A 17,465-nucleotide genomic window follows, 5' to 3' on the forward strand; every position below is an offset into this window, starting at 1 on the left:
CCCCCCCCGTTATTTTGCTGCAGGCGGACTGCGGCAATTATAAACTATTAGAAACAACTCTAAGTGCTCATAGTTGGACAATCCATTGAATAAATACTGCTACACAAGAGCGTACCACACATATAAAAAATAAGGAAGAACTCTATGAACTTGTAGGCTTGATTTCTAAGATATATTGATAGGTAGAAAAAGCCAAGAACAAGAGAATATCTTTATATCTGTATACATCATGCTTTGGTGATTCTTCATCTTAAAAGGACCTCTAACCAAGCCCAGTCAGGCAAGCTGTCTCCTCTCCTTCCCTACCCAGTTAAGAGTCCACAATTCAAAGCCCAGCATGGTGGCGTGTGCCCACAGTCCCAGCCACCAGAGAAGGTGAGGCAGGAGGATTATATAAGCTCAGGATTTTTTTTTTTTTCGTGCTGGGGATTGAACCCAGGGCCTTGTTGTGCATAGGAAAGCACTCTACCAATTGAGCTATATCCCTAGCCCCTGACCCCAGGATTTTGAGACCAGCCTAACAACATAGCAGGACATCTCCTCTCAAAAAAAAAAAAAAATCCATTAACTCATTACCACAATATTCTCTCGCAACATATATTTGACAAACCCCCACTTTAGATTACTTTATATATCTTCAACTTTCACTTTCTCTACCAATTCTTTCCTCTAGAGATTAAACATGCTCAAATCTCTTTTAACCTAAAAAATTCCTTCCTCGGTACCAAATCTGTTTCTAACTATGGCTTTCCATTTCTCTTCCCCTTTATAGCTGGGCTGAAATAGTAACTATATTTGGTACTTTCATCCTTTCACTTCTCAATAATTCTTCTATTTATCAACACCATACTCCAGAGACATGGCTTTTGCCAAAGTTACTATTATGGCTTCCTTTCCCCAAATCAATGGATACTTCTTGGTCTTTATTTTACTTGACCTTTGGCAATATTTGATGGTGTTGACCATTTTCTCCTCAATGAAACTTTCTTCTGTGTACTGCAACATCATACTCTCTGTTCTCCTTCCTACCCCTTTGGTTGTTTTTTTGTTTATTTGTTTTGGTTTTTGGTGGTACTGAGGACTGAACACAGAGCTTCGTGCATGCCAGGGAAGCATATATCAACCTCCAGTCCTTATAGTTGTTCTTTTTTTAAATTAATTATTTTATTCATTTTTGCATTATAATTCTTAATACACCTTTATATCACAATTTATCATCTCTGATTGTATATAAGGTATGTTGACACCAAATGCACATCTTCATACATGTATTTTGTATAATGATGAGGGTCTCCTTCCACCATCCATGCTATTCCCCTTCTCCCTCCCTTTCCCTCCCACTCCTATTCCCTAATCTAGAGATAATCTTCCTCCCTTGCTCTCCCTCCCAACCCCATTTTGAGTCACTGCCTTATATCAAAGAAGACATTTGGCATTTGTTTTTTTGGGATTGGCTAACTTCACTTAGCATAATCTTCTCTAATGCCATCCATTTCCCTGCAAATACCATGATCTTATACTTTTTATTGCTGAGTAATATTCCATTGTATATAAATGCCACATTTTTTTTATCCATTCATCCACTGAAGGACATCTAGGTTGGCTCCACAGTTTAGCTATTGTAAATTGTGCTGCTATAAATATTGATGTGGCTGTGTCCACAAAAAAATGCTCATCATCTCTAGCAATCAGAGAAATGCAAATTAAAACTACTCTAAGATACCATCTCACTCCAGTAAGAGTGGCAGCCATTATGAAGACAAACAACAAGTGCTGGCGAGGATGCGGGGAAAAGGTACACTCATACACTGCTGGTGGGACTGCAAATTGGTGCAGCCAATTTGGAAAGCAGTATGGAGATTCCTTATAGTTGTTCTTAACGTTTTACATACTCCTCATCATTCACCTGGCCCTTGAATGTTGGTCTTCAGCCAGGCATGGTGGCGCATGCCTGTAATCCCAGCAGCTTGGGAGGCTGAGGCAGGAGGATCCAGAGTTCAAAGCCAGCCTCAGCAATGGTGAGGCACTAAGCAACTCAGTGAAACCCTGTCTCTAAATAAAATACAAAGAAGGGCCGGGGATGTGGTTAGTGGTTGAGTGCCCCTGGGTTCAATCCCCAGTACCCTCCCCCTCAAAAAAAGTCGATTTTCATAGATTCATCTAGACATCCTTCTTACTATACACATTCCCCAAGTGCAGTCACAACTCACATTCATGGCTCCAATCTATATGTTGCTCACTACTCCCAAATAACATCTTTAGACTATACCTCTATTCCGAGCTCAAATCCAAATAGTTCAACTACCTACCTGTCTAGATACTGCTAAATGGACACAGAACATCATTACCAAACAGGTCATCTTTCCCTCAAATCTATTCATGTACCAATGTTCTCGAACTCAGCAAATGATCCTACTTTCTACTCTGCCACTCAAGCCAGACCTTCATTTGTTACTCTTCTCTTCCTATTTTTCCACATCCAATCACCAAAAATTCTGATGATTCTATCTTTTAAACATTTCAAATCTACTGACTTTTCTCCATCCAAACAAACTACCACTATCTTAGTTCAGATAGCCTATAACCTCTTCCTGAGTCACTGTCACACTTCATAATTGGTTTGGCTGTCTCCAGTTTAAACTTCTTCAATCTATTCTTCATTTGGAAGCCAAGATTATTTTTATTTTTTAATTAGAGACATTAAGTTTCTTAGGGCATTGCTAAATTGCTGAGGCTAGCCTAGAACTCGCAGTTGACCTGTATCAGCATCCTGATTTACTGAGATTACAGGTGTGCACCACCAAACCTGATCCTGACAAGATTAATTTTTTTAAAGCACACTCTGATCGTGTTGTTTCTATGCTGTAAGCCATTCAATGGCTCTCTACTGTCCTCAGTCTTCAACATAGCTTATAGCATCCTTCATGATAAACAATCTATCCACACTCACTTTATCAGCCTCATCTGTCATTCCTCTTCTATTTGTATTCTTTGACTGTTTGTTCTTTTGAACTGAGTACCTTCTGCTCTCTCTTGTATCACATGCTGTTCTGGAACATTCTTTCTCTCCCTACCACCCCACCCATCTGGTTAGTTACTCCCATCCATCTTTCAGGTGTCAACCTAAACCACATTTTTCTGAGTGTGAAAGTTGTATTAAGTTCTCCCTGGTTCATCATTTTGCACTTGTTTGAATAATGTCGCAATAATATTGATCTATATGATCAATATTAGAAAAATTAGAAATTAGAAAACAATGTCTCTTGAGTATTATGTCTGATATAAGAGTGAAGAAGTATAACAGGAGTTTAAATTGGTACAAACTTGCCAGGCATGGGGGCTCACACCAGTAATCCTAACAACTCAGGAGGCTGAGGATTGCAGGTTTGAGGCCCAGTCTGGGAAACTGAGACCTTGTCTCAATTAAAAAAAAAAAAAAAAAAAGGCTGGGGATGTAGCTTAGTTAGTGTTAAAACATCCGTGGGTTCAATACCCAGTACCTAAATAAATAGGTTAAAAAACTCCATGGAAGGCAATAACTCTGTACATACAAAAGATTAGAATTAATCTACATGTCTATATTAGGGACAATGTAAATAAATTATGGTATGTTCATGTAACACAACACTCTGAACTCATAAAAGATTAAAAATATCTTTATATATTGATATGGTAAAATTATGAAAGTCTGGGCTGGGGTTGTGGCTCAGTGGTAGAGTACTCACCCAGCATGTGAGAGGCACTGGGTTTGATCCTCAGTACCACATAAAAAAACAAACAAATAAATAAATAAATAAAATGAAGGTATTGTGTCTATCTACAACTAAAAAAAACAAAAGAGTGGCACTGTTTTACATTTTTGCAAACCTCTTTTAATTTCTAGCATAATGGCAGATTAATAGGTTCTTATCTGCTTTTTTTTTTGTACTGAGGATTGAACCCAGGGGTGCTCAACCACTGAGCCCATCCCCAGCCCTTTTTTACATTTTATTTAGAGACAGGGTCTCAGTTGCTAAGTGCCTCGCCAAATTGTGACACTGGCTTCGAACTTGCGATTCTCCTGGCTCAGCCTCCCAAGCCACTGGAATTATAGGCGTGCAACACTGCGCCCAGCTCTCATCTGCTTTTGCACTGTTTGTTACAATGTTATTTTAGTTTGAAGAAATATGAAAACAATCCAGGCTCACAAAGATAAGTAGTTGGAAAAAGGAGAAGTATTTCAATAGCCTTTTCAGATAACTGTGTATATCCTTCTTTGATATAATACCAAAATTTGACAAATAATAGTTTCTCTTTGTGGGGAGATTACTGGGGATTGGACTCAGGGGCACTTGACCACTGAGCCACATCCCCAGCTCTCTTTTATATTTTATTTAGAGACTACTGAGTTGCTTAGGGCCTTGCTAAATTGCTGAGGCTGGCTTTGAACTTGTGATCCTCCTCCCTCTGCCTCCTGAGCTGCTGGGATTATAGGCAGGCACCCCTGCACCCAGCCAAGTAATAATTTCTTAAAGGTTACTTAGAATGTAGAATCTGAAACCACATAAATGAATGATTGGTCTCCTGCTACATTAAAATGAATTGGTGTGGGGCTGAAGATGTAGCTTCATGGTAGAACATATCCTGCATATCCTTAGCATGAATGAGGCTGTGGGTTCCATCTCCAGCACCAGAAAACCCAAATACCAAAAAAATCACATTGGTGGATTCTGTACTGAATCTATAAATGGGTCTCTTATATATGAATGATTTTGTTTTATCATACATAGGTCAGTTTGAAAATAGTGACTCACTGAAATATGAAGATATTCAAATGTTAACACATTTTATTATACAACATTGCTAACTGGCTCTGTGGCACAATGAATTCTAGCCAGACCTACACTGCCCATACAACATTGCTAACATTTGTTGATATTACCATAGATCCCATCTAGAAAGTCATTCAAAATGCCCAAAAGTTATCAACTTTAGGTGACAGATACAAGTGTTCCTATATTCTAATTTTCTCTTTTTGCTTAAAAACTCAAACTTTTTCCTTGGCAAAAAATAGTGTCAGTTGTTTTCCTTGAAGTGACAGTTCACTTTATTCATTTTTCAAGAAAATGTCTGTCAAATACTCACTTTTGAATAATCATGGTTTTTGTCTGCTAGCCATTCTTTTTTTAAAAATATTTATTTTTTTGTAGTTGTACACAATAACTTTATTTATTTATTTATTTATTTTTATGTGGTGCTGGTGCTGAGGATCAAACCCAGGGCTTTGCATGTGTGAGGCGAGCGCTCTATCATTGAGCCATAACCCCAACCCCTGCTAGCCATTCTTTTTGATGGTGTTCCATTAAAATAATAATAATAATAATGCTTACTTGAACTTACACCTCAAATAACTGCACAAGTGTTTTCTTCAAGGCAACCATCATGTTTCAGAATACAGCACAAGGACTTTGTGAGTATTTCGCATCCATCATACAGAATGCTATAGATTGTATTTAAGGATTGAAATTTAATAACATTAATACCTTTTACTGCTTAACTTCCAGGGCATTTTAAGTAAAAATGGCTTTTCTGTTATCACTGCATGTTCATGAGAATGAATGATTGCAAGACAGTTTGAGCTGGGCATGGTGGCAGTATCCCTCCGCCTCCCCCAAAAAAGACAGTTTGGTATCTTGATTCTAAGGTAACAGTAGTTTAATTGCCACTCTTTTTTTGTGTGTGTGCTGAAATTGAACCCAGGGCCTCAAGTATGCTAAGCATGCAATCTATTGCTGAATTGCTTGTATAGACTACCTCTGTGACTCTCTAGATTTTTTTTTTCTCTAGTCCATGTGTCTCTCCTAATCCTAGACTTCACTGGACCCTGTAACAATGACAGAATCGTCCTTGCTCCTATCAAAAGCCACGTCCTCTGCTTTTACTCTGAATCCTTCCCTACAGCCTTCCCTAGGACATTCCTGCTTCAGATATTCTGCCAATATTTTCCTCTCTTATCAACATAAACATGCTCTAATATTTCTTCCTGTTCTTACAAATCCTTCCTTTGATCCCGTAGACCTGTTTGGCTATTGACCGATTTCTCTGCTTCCTTTTGTTAAAAAAAAAAAAAAAGTTTCAGAGTTGTCTACACCTGCTCTTGTTGTTCCCTCACTTCCAATTCACTAACCAGCTCCTCCAATACAGCTTTTGTTCCCACCACTCCAAAAAAACTGCTCAGGTCCCAAGGTGTGGAGGTATACACCTGTAATCCCTGCAATTTGGGAAGCTGAGGCAGGAGGACCCCAAGTTTAAAGTCAACCCAAGTAGCTTAGTGAAGCCCTAAGCAACTTAGTGAGACCTTGTGGTCTAAATAAATAATTAAACAAACAAATAAATAGGACTGGGAATGTGGTTCAGTGGTAAAGCACCCCTGTATGCAATCCCTAGTAAAATAAATATAAAAAAATAAACTAGGGATAACTTGTACAAGGCTATAGAGCTAGTAAGTGGAAAAGACAGGATTTAAAACTAATTGTTTTCCTCTAATATCCAGTCTCTTAATAAGAATTCTGCTTCATAATACACAAAATGTTACCAATGTTAACATACAAAATGTTACTAATGTTTATCTCTATATGGTAGAATTAAAATGATTTTGTTTTCTTCCCTATATTTTTCTATCTAGTCCATATTTTCTACTATGACATTTATTACTTCTATAATCAGCAAAACATTAATGAAAAATTGTGATGACTACTTGATAACATGGAAAAAAAGATTATATGTTAACTTTAAAAAGTAAGGTATGATTAAAATTTTGTAAAAATAATTTCAAAGTAAGGTATGATTAAAATTATGTAAAAATTTGCAAGAGATAAAAGGAGTTATTCAAAATACCAACAACAATTGTATTACTGAGATAGGCTTAAGAATATGATTCCCCAGGCTAGGGATGTATCTCAGTGGTAGCATGCTTGCCTAGCAGGAGCAAGGTCCTGGATTCAATCCCTGACAAAGCAAAAATAATAATAATAATAATAATAATAATAATAATAATAAAAAGGAAGTAACTTCCCCAACCTTTTCCATATTACTATTAATGTAATTATACTTTATATTTTATAACAGACACAAGTTTAAGCCTAAAAGGAAGCAAAAAACAATCACCTATAATCTCATTACCTCAAGATTACACTGCTAACATTAAACGAAATTCTACTTCCTTTTCTAAGATCAATACTGTCACTTATAAATACTAACCTAAGGAGCCAAAGAGAATTCTTACTCAACCTAGACATAACACTAAGTTGGGTAGGACACCTAAAAGTTGAATTCAAATAGAATCTTAAATAAGAAAATGCAATTAGCCTTATACAATGCCTCTATGTCAGACAAAACGAAAAAGATACATTTCTAGACTAAAAGCCTGGCCCCTTTGTGGATTTGTTAGACCAATTCTGGACAAGGTGCTTGGCCTTTCTTAACCTGTTTTTAAAAATACCTACTTCCTATTTATATTCCCATAGAACTGCTTTGAAGTGAAAATTAAAAAATGTATGTGTGCATCTAACTAAGCATTATGTGTATATGTCTGAAAATACTTTGTAAATTCTGAATTCTATATACAGGTAAGAATCATTACAGTCTACACTAACAGTAAAAAGAGTGATAAAAATTCAATAAGTTTAGAAAAGCACATAGCAAATAACAAGTTCAAAAAAAATAATTTCTATGTGACTGTGTTGATCACTAAACTGGATTCAGATTTAGCTAATAAAAGGAGAGGTAATGTATTTGCTTTTAACAATATCAAGAGGAGTCTTGCATGCAGAAAAGAAGAGAAGGTCATGTGTTTCTAGGGTGTAAACTAAATCTCTTACCTGCAGCTCTGCTTCTAGGCCCAGCCGCCGGATAAAGGGGTCAGTGACATGGTAGCGCCGTTCAAAGCTCAGGGCACCTCGCTCCTGGAAATAGAAACTCATGATTTCATTGATTCAATTCAACATACTTCATTGATTCAATTCACATACAATTATGTGAATAATTTAGTATTCACATAATTCTATATCCAGCCCCAGGCTGGGCACTACAGGAAATATAAAAGATAAAGAATTGATGTATACTAGTTTGTACTACTCTTGGGCTAACAATAGAGTATAATAGAAAGAATGTATAATGAAACACTAAATTCTGTCGAGTTTCTTTTAAATATTTTATTTTTTCAGTTGTAGTTGAACACAATCTTTATTTTATTTATTTATGTGGTGCTGAGGATCAAACCCATGTCCTCGCACATACAAAATGAGCACTCTACCACTGAGCACAACCTCAGCCCTGAGGTTTTTGTTTTTGTTTTTTTAAAACAAAAAGTAAAAGAAAAAATGGAAACAACAAATATGGAATGTAATCATATTTAGGTTGGAGAGGGTAGGTATCATATCTAGGATATATACTGTAGAAGATACATTAAGGAAAAAAGTAATCTACTGAGTTTGTACCTCTAAGTAATAGTCTATTCTTGGGGACACCCAGTCTAATGACATCTCCCAAATCCCCCAAAAAGACAAAGTTAGGAGGATTCAGGGATTCAGGGGGAAATATACAAAACATAAAGGCTAAAACATGCACCAAATACATGGCTCCTATACAGGCATGCATTCAGTCCTTCTAGATGATGACCATAGTTTAGGATGAATACTACTTATTTTAAAAACATATTCTAGTTTACATTTTTTTAGCATTTAAAAAGCATTTTCAAAGCATTTCTCATTTCCTTTAATATTTCATGCTCAAAATCATATTAGAGGCAAAAAGATATTATTTAACAATAGAAAACTGAGGCATAGTCTATGGTCATACCATCCATCCTGAATGTGTCTAATCTCATTTGATCCCAAAAGCTAAGCAGGGTCAGACCTGATTAGTACTTGGATGGGAAAAAAACAAAGCACAGTGACTGTCATATAGATAGTTAATTAGGACAGTGATGAGATGAAACTTCTGACTGTAGTTTGGGGTTCTTACTATAGAAGTACATCATGCCTAGGCTGATTCTATTCCTTTAAACCTGGATGGCTCATACACTGCTGGTGGGACTGCAAATTGGTGCAATCACTCTGGAAAGCAGATGGAGACTCCTTAAAAAACTTAGAATGCAACCCCCACTTAACCAGTTATCCCTCACTCCTCAGTTTATACCCAAAGGACTTAAAGTCAGCATACTACAGTGATGCAGCCACATCAATGTTTATAGCAGCTCAATTCACAATAGCTAAACTATGGATTTAGCCTAGGTGCCTTTCAACAGATGAACGGATAAAGAAAATGTGGTATATATACACAATGGAATACTACTCAGCCTTAAAGAGAAATAAAATTATGGCATTGGCCAATAAATGTTAAATGAATGGAACCGGTAACTATCATGCTAAGTGAAATAAGCCAATCCCCAAAAACCAAAGGCCGAATACTCTTTCTGATATGTAGATGATAACTCACAATAAAGGGTGAGGGTAGGGAAGAATAGAAGTACTTTGGATTAGACAAAGGGGAATGAAGGTAAGGGATGAGGAATGGAAATAGGAAAGATGGTAGGATGAATTGGACATGACTTTCCTATGTGCATATAGATTACATGACCAATGAAATTCTATATCATGTACAACCAGAAGGATGAGAAATTATACTCCATATATGAATGTCAAAATACATTCTACTGTCATGTAAAACTAATAAGAATAAAAATTTTTAAATTAAAAAAATGAATACACTTAATGAATCTCACACACATACACACACACACACACACACAAAAAAAAAACACAAAACAAAACAAAACAAAAAAACCCTGGATGGCCCCTTTAGTAAGGGTTTCCCTGACAAAGCCTGGAAGCCATCTCACTTGACTACACAGTCTTCTATTCATCTTACAGGTATCAGAGACTTTTACATATAAACTGCACAGGACAGGCTTTAGTACAGAAGAGAAGAAAGAGTCTAAGCTACACTGGGACTAAGATTCCCCCAGGTTCTACATAACATTTACAACTCAGTGGCTGCAGCAGCATAAAGAAACTATATTTACTCTTGTGTGTACCACCCAACAATCAGATGTACATGCATGTGCACAACACACAGATGGTGTCCCTCCCTCACTACACACACTATATTGATCTCAGCAGCTGGTGTAAGCTCTTGGACAAAGGACTCTCCATAAATTCCATGTTCTTTGATAAAAGAAGATGGGAAAGCACGGGTATGGTGGCATACGCCTGTAATCCCAGCAATTTAGGAAGCCAAGGCAAGAGGAATGTAGTTGGAGGTTAGTCTCAGCAACTTAGCAAGGCCTCAAACAATTTAGCAGGACCTTCTCTCAAGAAATTTAAAAATGGGGTTGGGGATGTGGCTCAGGCGGTAGCGCGCTCGCCTGGCATGCGTGCGGCCCGGGTTCGATCCTCAGCACTACATACAAACAAAGATGTTGTGTCCGCCGAAAACTAAAAAATAAATATTAAAATTCTCTCTCTCTACCGCTCTATCTCTCTCGCTCTCTCTTTAAAAAAAAAAAAAAGAAATTTAAAAAAGGTTGGGGATATAGCTCAGTGATAAAACACCTTGGGTTTAATCTTCAGTACCTGCCCCCCTGCAAAAAACAAAAAACTATATAGTCCTAGGTCTACTGTCAACTAGCTATGTAACTCTAGGCAAGTCACCAATTTACATCTCAGTTTTTTCATCTGTAAAACGAATCTGTAGGGAAGAAAGGATCTCATACTCTGATTCAGAAGTCTGCAATGCTTACCTTGATCTGCCTACGGATGAGGTCTCTAGTAATGTTGACTTTTGCCATCTTCTCTTAATGGGTTCAACAGGAAGAAGCTATGGAAGGATCTTCAGGATCCTGTGCATTCCAGCCAAGTCCAGATCCACAAGACACACATTTAATTCCCTGGAGGAAGAAACATCATAAATTTGGGGAGTAGAATAAGGTGACTTCAGGGCTTGATTCAACAAAAAACAGTCCACCAGCCCATTCAATGAAATATTTCCTGTGATTTGTGTAAAAGTGGGTTGGTCCTGATCTGTAGTGTTGAAGAACCCTTGGAATGCATAAAGGCAGGGAGGACAGAGACTCATAAGCACAGGAAACACTGGAATAAACACTGATAGACTCATGCACGCTTCACCAGAAAATTGGGGCAGGGGTGGGGATTGGATATGTGTACAAAAGAAAACACATCCTGAAAGTCAGAACAAGGTGCAGAGCTAGAGAGATGTAAGTTTCTCTTGCTCAGTTTGCATGGTGGCAGCCCATCTGAACATTTAGTTATGCTTCAAATCTCTGGTCCTCAACTTGAAGAATCAAAGACAGAACACAATTCTCTCATAGATTCACATAATCAAATAGTGGAAAGAGGAGTGTCCAGATAGCTCAACAAATGGAAGTTCCTCGAGGGTCGTGAGCCCCTTCCTACATGCCTTGCTCTATCTCTTCACCTGTATCCTCTGTAATAGCCTTAATAATAAACCTGAAATTTAAAAAAAAAGTGACACAGAAGTGTAATGGTGACCATGTCCAAGATTCAACCCAATAAAGAAATTCCTCTTTAACATCCTGATAGATCCACCTTTAGTCTCACCAGATTTGAATATATTCTTGTGTTATACTGCCCTGGTTGGAAAGAATAAGTAATCCCATTTCTGAGAATTCTGCACAGAAAAACTAAAAATGTCAAGGAAAAAAGTTCCACACTTAAGCATATTCATCCAGAATTTTTTAACAGCAAAAAACAAAAATAAAGCTACAAGTTTCCAATAAAATAGGAATAGCTAAATAATGTAGTCATAAGATATTATGCAGAGATTAAAAATGTAAAAAAATGCTTATATCATAGCATGCTGCTTTTTCAACAAATATATCATAGCTATGCTTTAAAAAGGAAATATAAAAAAATAGCTGCTTTGGATAAGAGTATGGCTGATTTTTTTATTCAAATTTTCAAATGTTTTAATTTTTTTTCCCTAGAAAGACACATTAATTTTTTTTTTCTTTTTTGGAACCAGGGATTGAATTAGAGGCACTCAACCACTGAGCCACATCCCCAGCTCTTTTTTATATTTTACTCAGAGATAGGGTCTCACTGAGTTGCTCAGGGCCTTGCTAAATTGCTAATGCTGGCTTTGAACTTGCAATCCTCCTGCCTCAGCCTCCTGAGCTGCTGGGATAACAGGCATGGGCCACCGCCCCTGGCATATTAATTCTTAATCAGTAAAAAACAAACAAACAAACAAACAAAAAAAACGGAGGGAGAAAAAACTTAATATTTTTGTTTTTTGTGGTGTTAGGGATGGAACCCTGGGCCTTGCACATGCTAGACAAGTGTTCTACCACTGAGCTACATCCCTACCTACTGTTTTTTTGTTTTGTTTTGTACCCTTTTTTGGTACTGGGAACTGAACCCAGGGGTGCTTCACCATTGAGCCACGTCTCCAGCCCCTTTTATTTTTTATTTTGAGACAAATTCTCATCAAATTGTTTAGGGCCTCAATAAATTGCTGAGGCTAGCCTCAAACTTGTTATCCTCCTGCTTTAGCCCGTTGTTGGGATTACATGTATGTGCCACCACGCCCAGCCCACCTACCATTTTGGTCCTACTTCCACTTCTGGGCCATACAGAAGTCTACTCTTTCTTCCCTATGATGGTTCTCTGTGCTGTGAGAATGTCTGTACTTCCACCAGGTCTCTCCACCAATCATCCCAGACATTAGGACCTCCCAAGGCCATTTCTGGATCTTCCACCAACCATCTGCAGATTTCTAACACACCCTCATGAAATTACACCCTTTTCACCTGATCTGTGAATAGCCTCCCTCCTTTCTTTTGGCATTTAACACAAAAGGAAACTATATTTCTAAACATTACATTATTGCAGGGATTTTTTTTCCCCTTTAATGCTAAACTTGCTGCTTGATTAGGTGTCCCCATTCAACTTGAGTTCTTTGGGGCTAATGTCTCCAAAATTGATTTTTGGGATCATAAGCTGTTAAAAAGGCATCTCTTACAGCACCTGTAAGCACCAAGAACATCCAGGAATACCAACTGAAAACAACTACATTTTCAAGATAACTGTTCTAGCGCTCTTTGGCCATCAGATAATTAATATAAGCTAGGGCTGGGGTTGTAGCTCAGTGGTAGAGCGGTTGCCTAGCATGTGTGAGGCACTGGGTTCAATTCTGAGCACCACATATAAATAAAATAAAGGTCCACTGACAACTAAAAAAAAAAAAAAAGATAAAATAAAGCTACTTAAGCTAAATACTGGCTGCAATTGTGTCTATACTCTGATTTGTTGTATAATGATCAAACCCAAAACAAAAATATAATTTCATGCAATCACCAAGAATGTAAGATAAACTATATTAAAATGAAAACAACACCAAACTAGGAAGAATGTGTGACCTTGCTCAAGTCTCTCTCACAGGCACAGGAACAAAACACTGAAGGGGCCATGTATGTCACCACAAAAAGGTTCATTCCTTGCCCCTACTGTTTTCCTTGGAGAACTGCCATGGAAGTCAAGTGAAACAATGTAAATCAGAAGTTTTTTTGTTTGTTTGTTTTTGGTTTTTTCCAGGCAAGGGGTATAGCTCAGCAGCAGAGGACTGGCTTAACATATATGAAGCCCTGGGTTCAATCCCTGACAGAAAGGAAAAAAAGTATTTTTCTCTTAAGAATACAAATGCTGGGGCTGGGGTTGTGGCTCAATAGTAGTGCACACATCTGGCGTGTGTGAGGCACTGGGTTTGATCCTCAGCACCACATAAAAATAAATAAATAAATAAACAAACAAATAAATAAGTAAATAAAATAAAGGTATTGTATCCATCTACAATTAAAAAATATTTTTTCAAAAAGAATGCAAATGCTTTTATCTGCTAAGACTAGTAATTAACCAAATATTATGTATTTGCTATGTGCCAGGCATTGTATTAATTCATTCATTAACTCATATATTTATTCATTTAACCAATGAATGCAAGAAGCTTCTACTATGTGCCAGATACTGTTCCAGGCCCAGGAGATACAGTAGTGAGCAAAACGGGCAGGGTACTTACATTGTAGCAGGAGGCAACAGACAATAAACAATAATAGAAGACTGGGGATGTAGCTCAGTGGTTGAGTGCTTGCCTAGCTGGACACAAGACCCTAGTTTGATCCCCAGTACCACAAAAAAATGAACATAAAACAAAACAAAATACCCAACACACATGCCCACAAATATAAATAAAATAAGAAGATATCCAACAGTGAAAAATGCTGTGATGACAATGAAACTAGATGATGTGAGAATGACTCATGAGCTATTTTTAGACTTGAGGTCAAAGATGATGTAGTGGTCATTTCTGGAATTGTCTGGCTGCTCCAAACCCCTTCCCATATTTTGGGAATTCCCTATCTAATGAGTCTGGTGGGAAGCAGAGCCCCTTCCCACTATGAAGTGGGAATGATGCCAACTGAGATTCTCTAAGGCTCCCTTATAGCTAGAGTGGACACATATGATCCACGCTATACCAACAGACCCATCATTCCTGGACCCTGAATTGGTTTCTAGTGTCACAGAGTCTGAAGACAGCAAAGAGTCCCTGCTGGGGTATAGCAATGGGTGGCTACAGTGACCACCAAGGTCCAGAGCTGCTGGTGGCAGTGGAATGCACTGTGTGAATGGTGATGGCAATACTGTCCTCACTGGACTGGTTCTGTGAATTACTGCCCAGATTCTCTTGTACTAGCCTATTTTTTTCAAGCCTGGCTCTGTGGTCTTCCCTGATGTTTTATAAGCTTCTCTAATCCCCTTTCAATCATCAGCCAGACTTGGTTTCTGTTGCTTACAATTACAAATTCTGCCTAATACAAAGGGGTTGAGAAGATGACATTAAAGCTGAAACATGAACAACAAGCAAAGAACTGGGGGAAGACAGTTCCAAAGGGAGAGTGTTAAGGCAGTGGAGGAAAAGAGGTTCAAAAATTTGTAAGGTACTGGGCTGGGGTTGTGGCTCAGTGGTAAGAGTGCTCGCCTCGAATGTGCAAGACCCTGTGTTCGATCCTCAGCACCACATAAAAATAAATAAGTGAAATAAAGGTATTGTGTCCAACTACAACTAACAAATAAATATTTTAAAAAATTTGTAAGGTACAATCTACCATCACCATTCTACAGATAAGAAAATAGATTCATGGTCATAAAACAATTTTCACAACATCACTCTGCTAATAACTTGGAGCTGGAGCAGGGATTTGAGTCCAGAGCTATGAGTCTAAAGCCCATACTGTTAACCATTATGGCATATAACGATCTACAATAATGTTCACTATGAAAATATCCCAAAAGAGCCAACTAAATTGTCACTACTCATTAATTTTCTTACAAAATTAACTGAGTATTTATCAATCATCAAGCAATTTTTTGTTAGATATGGGGAACATTGAGATGAAAGACATAGTACATATACTAAGCGAGATCAGAATCAAAGACAAGGGGGTTTAGCTAAAATTGGCATGTGGCTTAGATATACTAAAAGGTACAAGAGAGGCAAGGCAAAACAAAACCAGACTAGCAGGAAACCACATTCAGTCAAAAGGTAAAATGGAACTGAGTGTGGTGGTGCATGCTAGAATTCCAATGACTTGGGAAGCTGAGGCAGGAGGATCACAAGTTCACTGCCAGCCTCATCAACTTAGTGAGACCCTGTTTCAAAATAAAAAGTACTGGGAATGTAGTTCAGTGCCCCTGGGTTCCATTCCCAGTACAAAAAAAAAGAAAAAGAAAAAAAGGAAAGAAAAAGGGTAAAATGGAGCCAGGTGCGGTGGCATACACCTGTAATCCTAGAAATTCTGGAGGCTAAGGCAGGAGAATTGCAAATTCAAGGCTGGTCTCAGCAATTTCTGAGATCCTCTTTCAAAAGGGCTGGGAATGTAGCTCAGAAATACAGTACCCCTGGGTACAATCCCTAGAACAGCAAAAAAAAAAAAAAAAAGCAAAGTGGAAATTGGGATTTATAACAGAGTGAAAGGCAGAGACTTGGAAAAACTAAAATGTAAAATTCAATAATCCAATACAACTAATACCTAGCTAGCATTCTGATGAAGTTTTTTCTTTTTTTTTTTTTTTGCTCCCATCCTGAGAAAAAAAGGATAATGTAATAGCAGATAGTTTGTCCTGGACCATGGACTACGTTCTCCCTTCACAAGGAAACAGAAATTGAGTGTCTTTCCACAAACTTTTTACAGGCAGACAAACATAACTGGGAACACATCTAAGTGGATATTATTTAAAAGATTCACACCAGGAGGGAAATACCCTTAAATCTATGAAGGGGCAAAACTAGTTTTATACTTCAATCCAAAAGTATCTTAAATACAAATAATTAGATCAATAACAATAGTTATTGGATGATAAGGAGATTTAATCATGGTCAAATTTTAAAACATGATTTTAAGGGGGGTTCTTGAAGTAGTGAAAAATTTAAATATGGAATGAGAGACTTGGAATTGATACAAGGAATTACATATATGATTAAATAGTAGAGAGAACTACATCATGGGGATTTCTCTCTCTGGTGTGGTATGCAAATTACATAATGTTCAGTTCTGCTGAGAGGCAAAAAGACTGAAATTAGTGACTTTCGAGAATTCGGAAAAAATTTTAAAAGTGCTAGACTTTGAAAATATAGCTGAATCCCTTTATGTTCAAAACACTAGAAAAACTAGGGATAACAGGAACTTACCTCAACATTGTAAAAGCTATATACGCTAAGCCTCAGGCTAGCATCATTCTAAATGGAGAAAAACTGAAGGCATTCCCCCTAAAATCTGGAACAAGACAGGGATGCCCTCTCTCACCACTTCTATTCAATATAGTTCTCGAAATACTGGCCAGAGCAATTAGACAGACAAAAGAAATTAAAGGCATTAAGATAGGAAAAGAAGAACTTAAATTATCACTATTTGCGGATAATATGATCCTATACCTAGAAGACACAAAAGGGTCTACAAAGAAACTACTAGGGCTAATAAATGAATTCAGCAAAGTAGCAGGATATAAAATCAACACGCATAAATCAAAGGCATTCCTGTATATCAGTGACAAATCTTCTGAACTGGAAATGAGGAAAACCCCATTCACAATATCCTCAAAAAAAATAAAATAAAATACTTGGGAATCAACCTGACAAAAGAGGTGAAATTACATGGAAATGGAAGGAGACCCTCGTTGTTATACAAAATTACATATAAGAGGATGTGAGGGGAAAGGGAAAAAACATCAAGGGAGAGAAATGAATTACAGTAGATGGGGTAGAGAGAGAAGATGGGAGGGGAGGGGAGGGGGGATAGTAGAGGATAGGAAAGATAGCAGAATACAATAGTCACTAGTATGGCAATATGTAAAAACGTGGATGTGTAACCGATGTGATTCTGCAATCTGTAT

At 37.5% G+C, this 17,465-nt stretch overlaps 1 protein-coding gene across 2 annotated transcripts in view; it reads right to left on the bottom strand.

Annotated features, from left to right (window-relative positions):
• Positions 1 to 17,465, bottom strand: part of Wdtc1 (WD and tetratricopeptide repeats 1) — a 66,086-nt gene that overhangs the window by 33,504 nt on the left and 15,117 nt on the right. For both annotated transcript variants that reach the window (XM_015485436.2, XM_015485435.2), the window contains exons 2-3: positions 10,781 to 10,927; positions 7,860 to 7,943 (exon numbers count right to left, since the gene is read on the bottom strand). In XM_015485436.2, coding sequence (XP_015340922.1) covers positions 7,860 to 7,943; positions 10,781 to 10,828 — 132 coding nt within the window. In that variant the 5' untranslated portion in view covers positions 10,829 to 10,927. The remainder of the gene's footprint in view (positions 1 to 7,859; positions 7,944 to 10,780; positions 10,928 to 17,465) is intronic.

The sequence above is a fragment of the Marmota marmota genome, unplaced genomic scaffold (genome assembly GCF_001458135.2).
Source record: "Marmota marmota marmota unplaced genomic scaffold, marMar, whole genome shotgun sequence".
Taxonomy (NCBI): domain Eukaryota; kingdom Metazoa; phylum Chordata; class Mammalia; order Rodentia; family Sciuridae; genus Marmota; species Marmota marmota.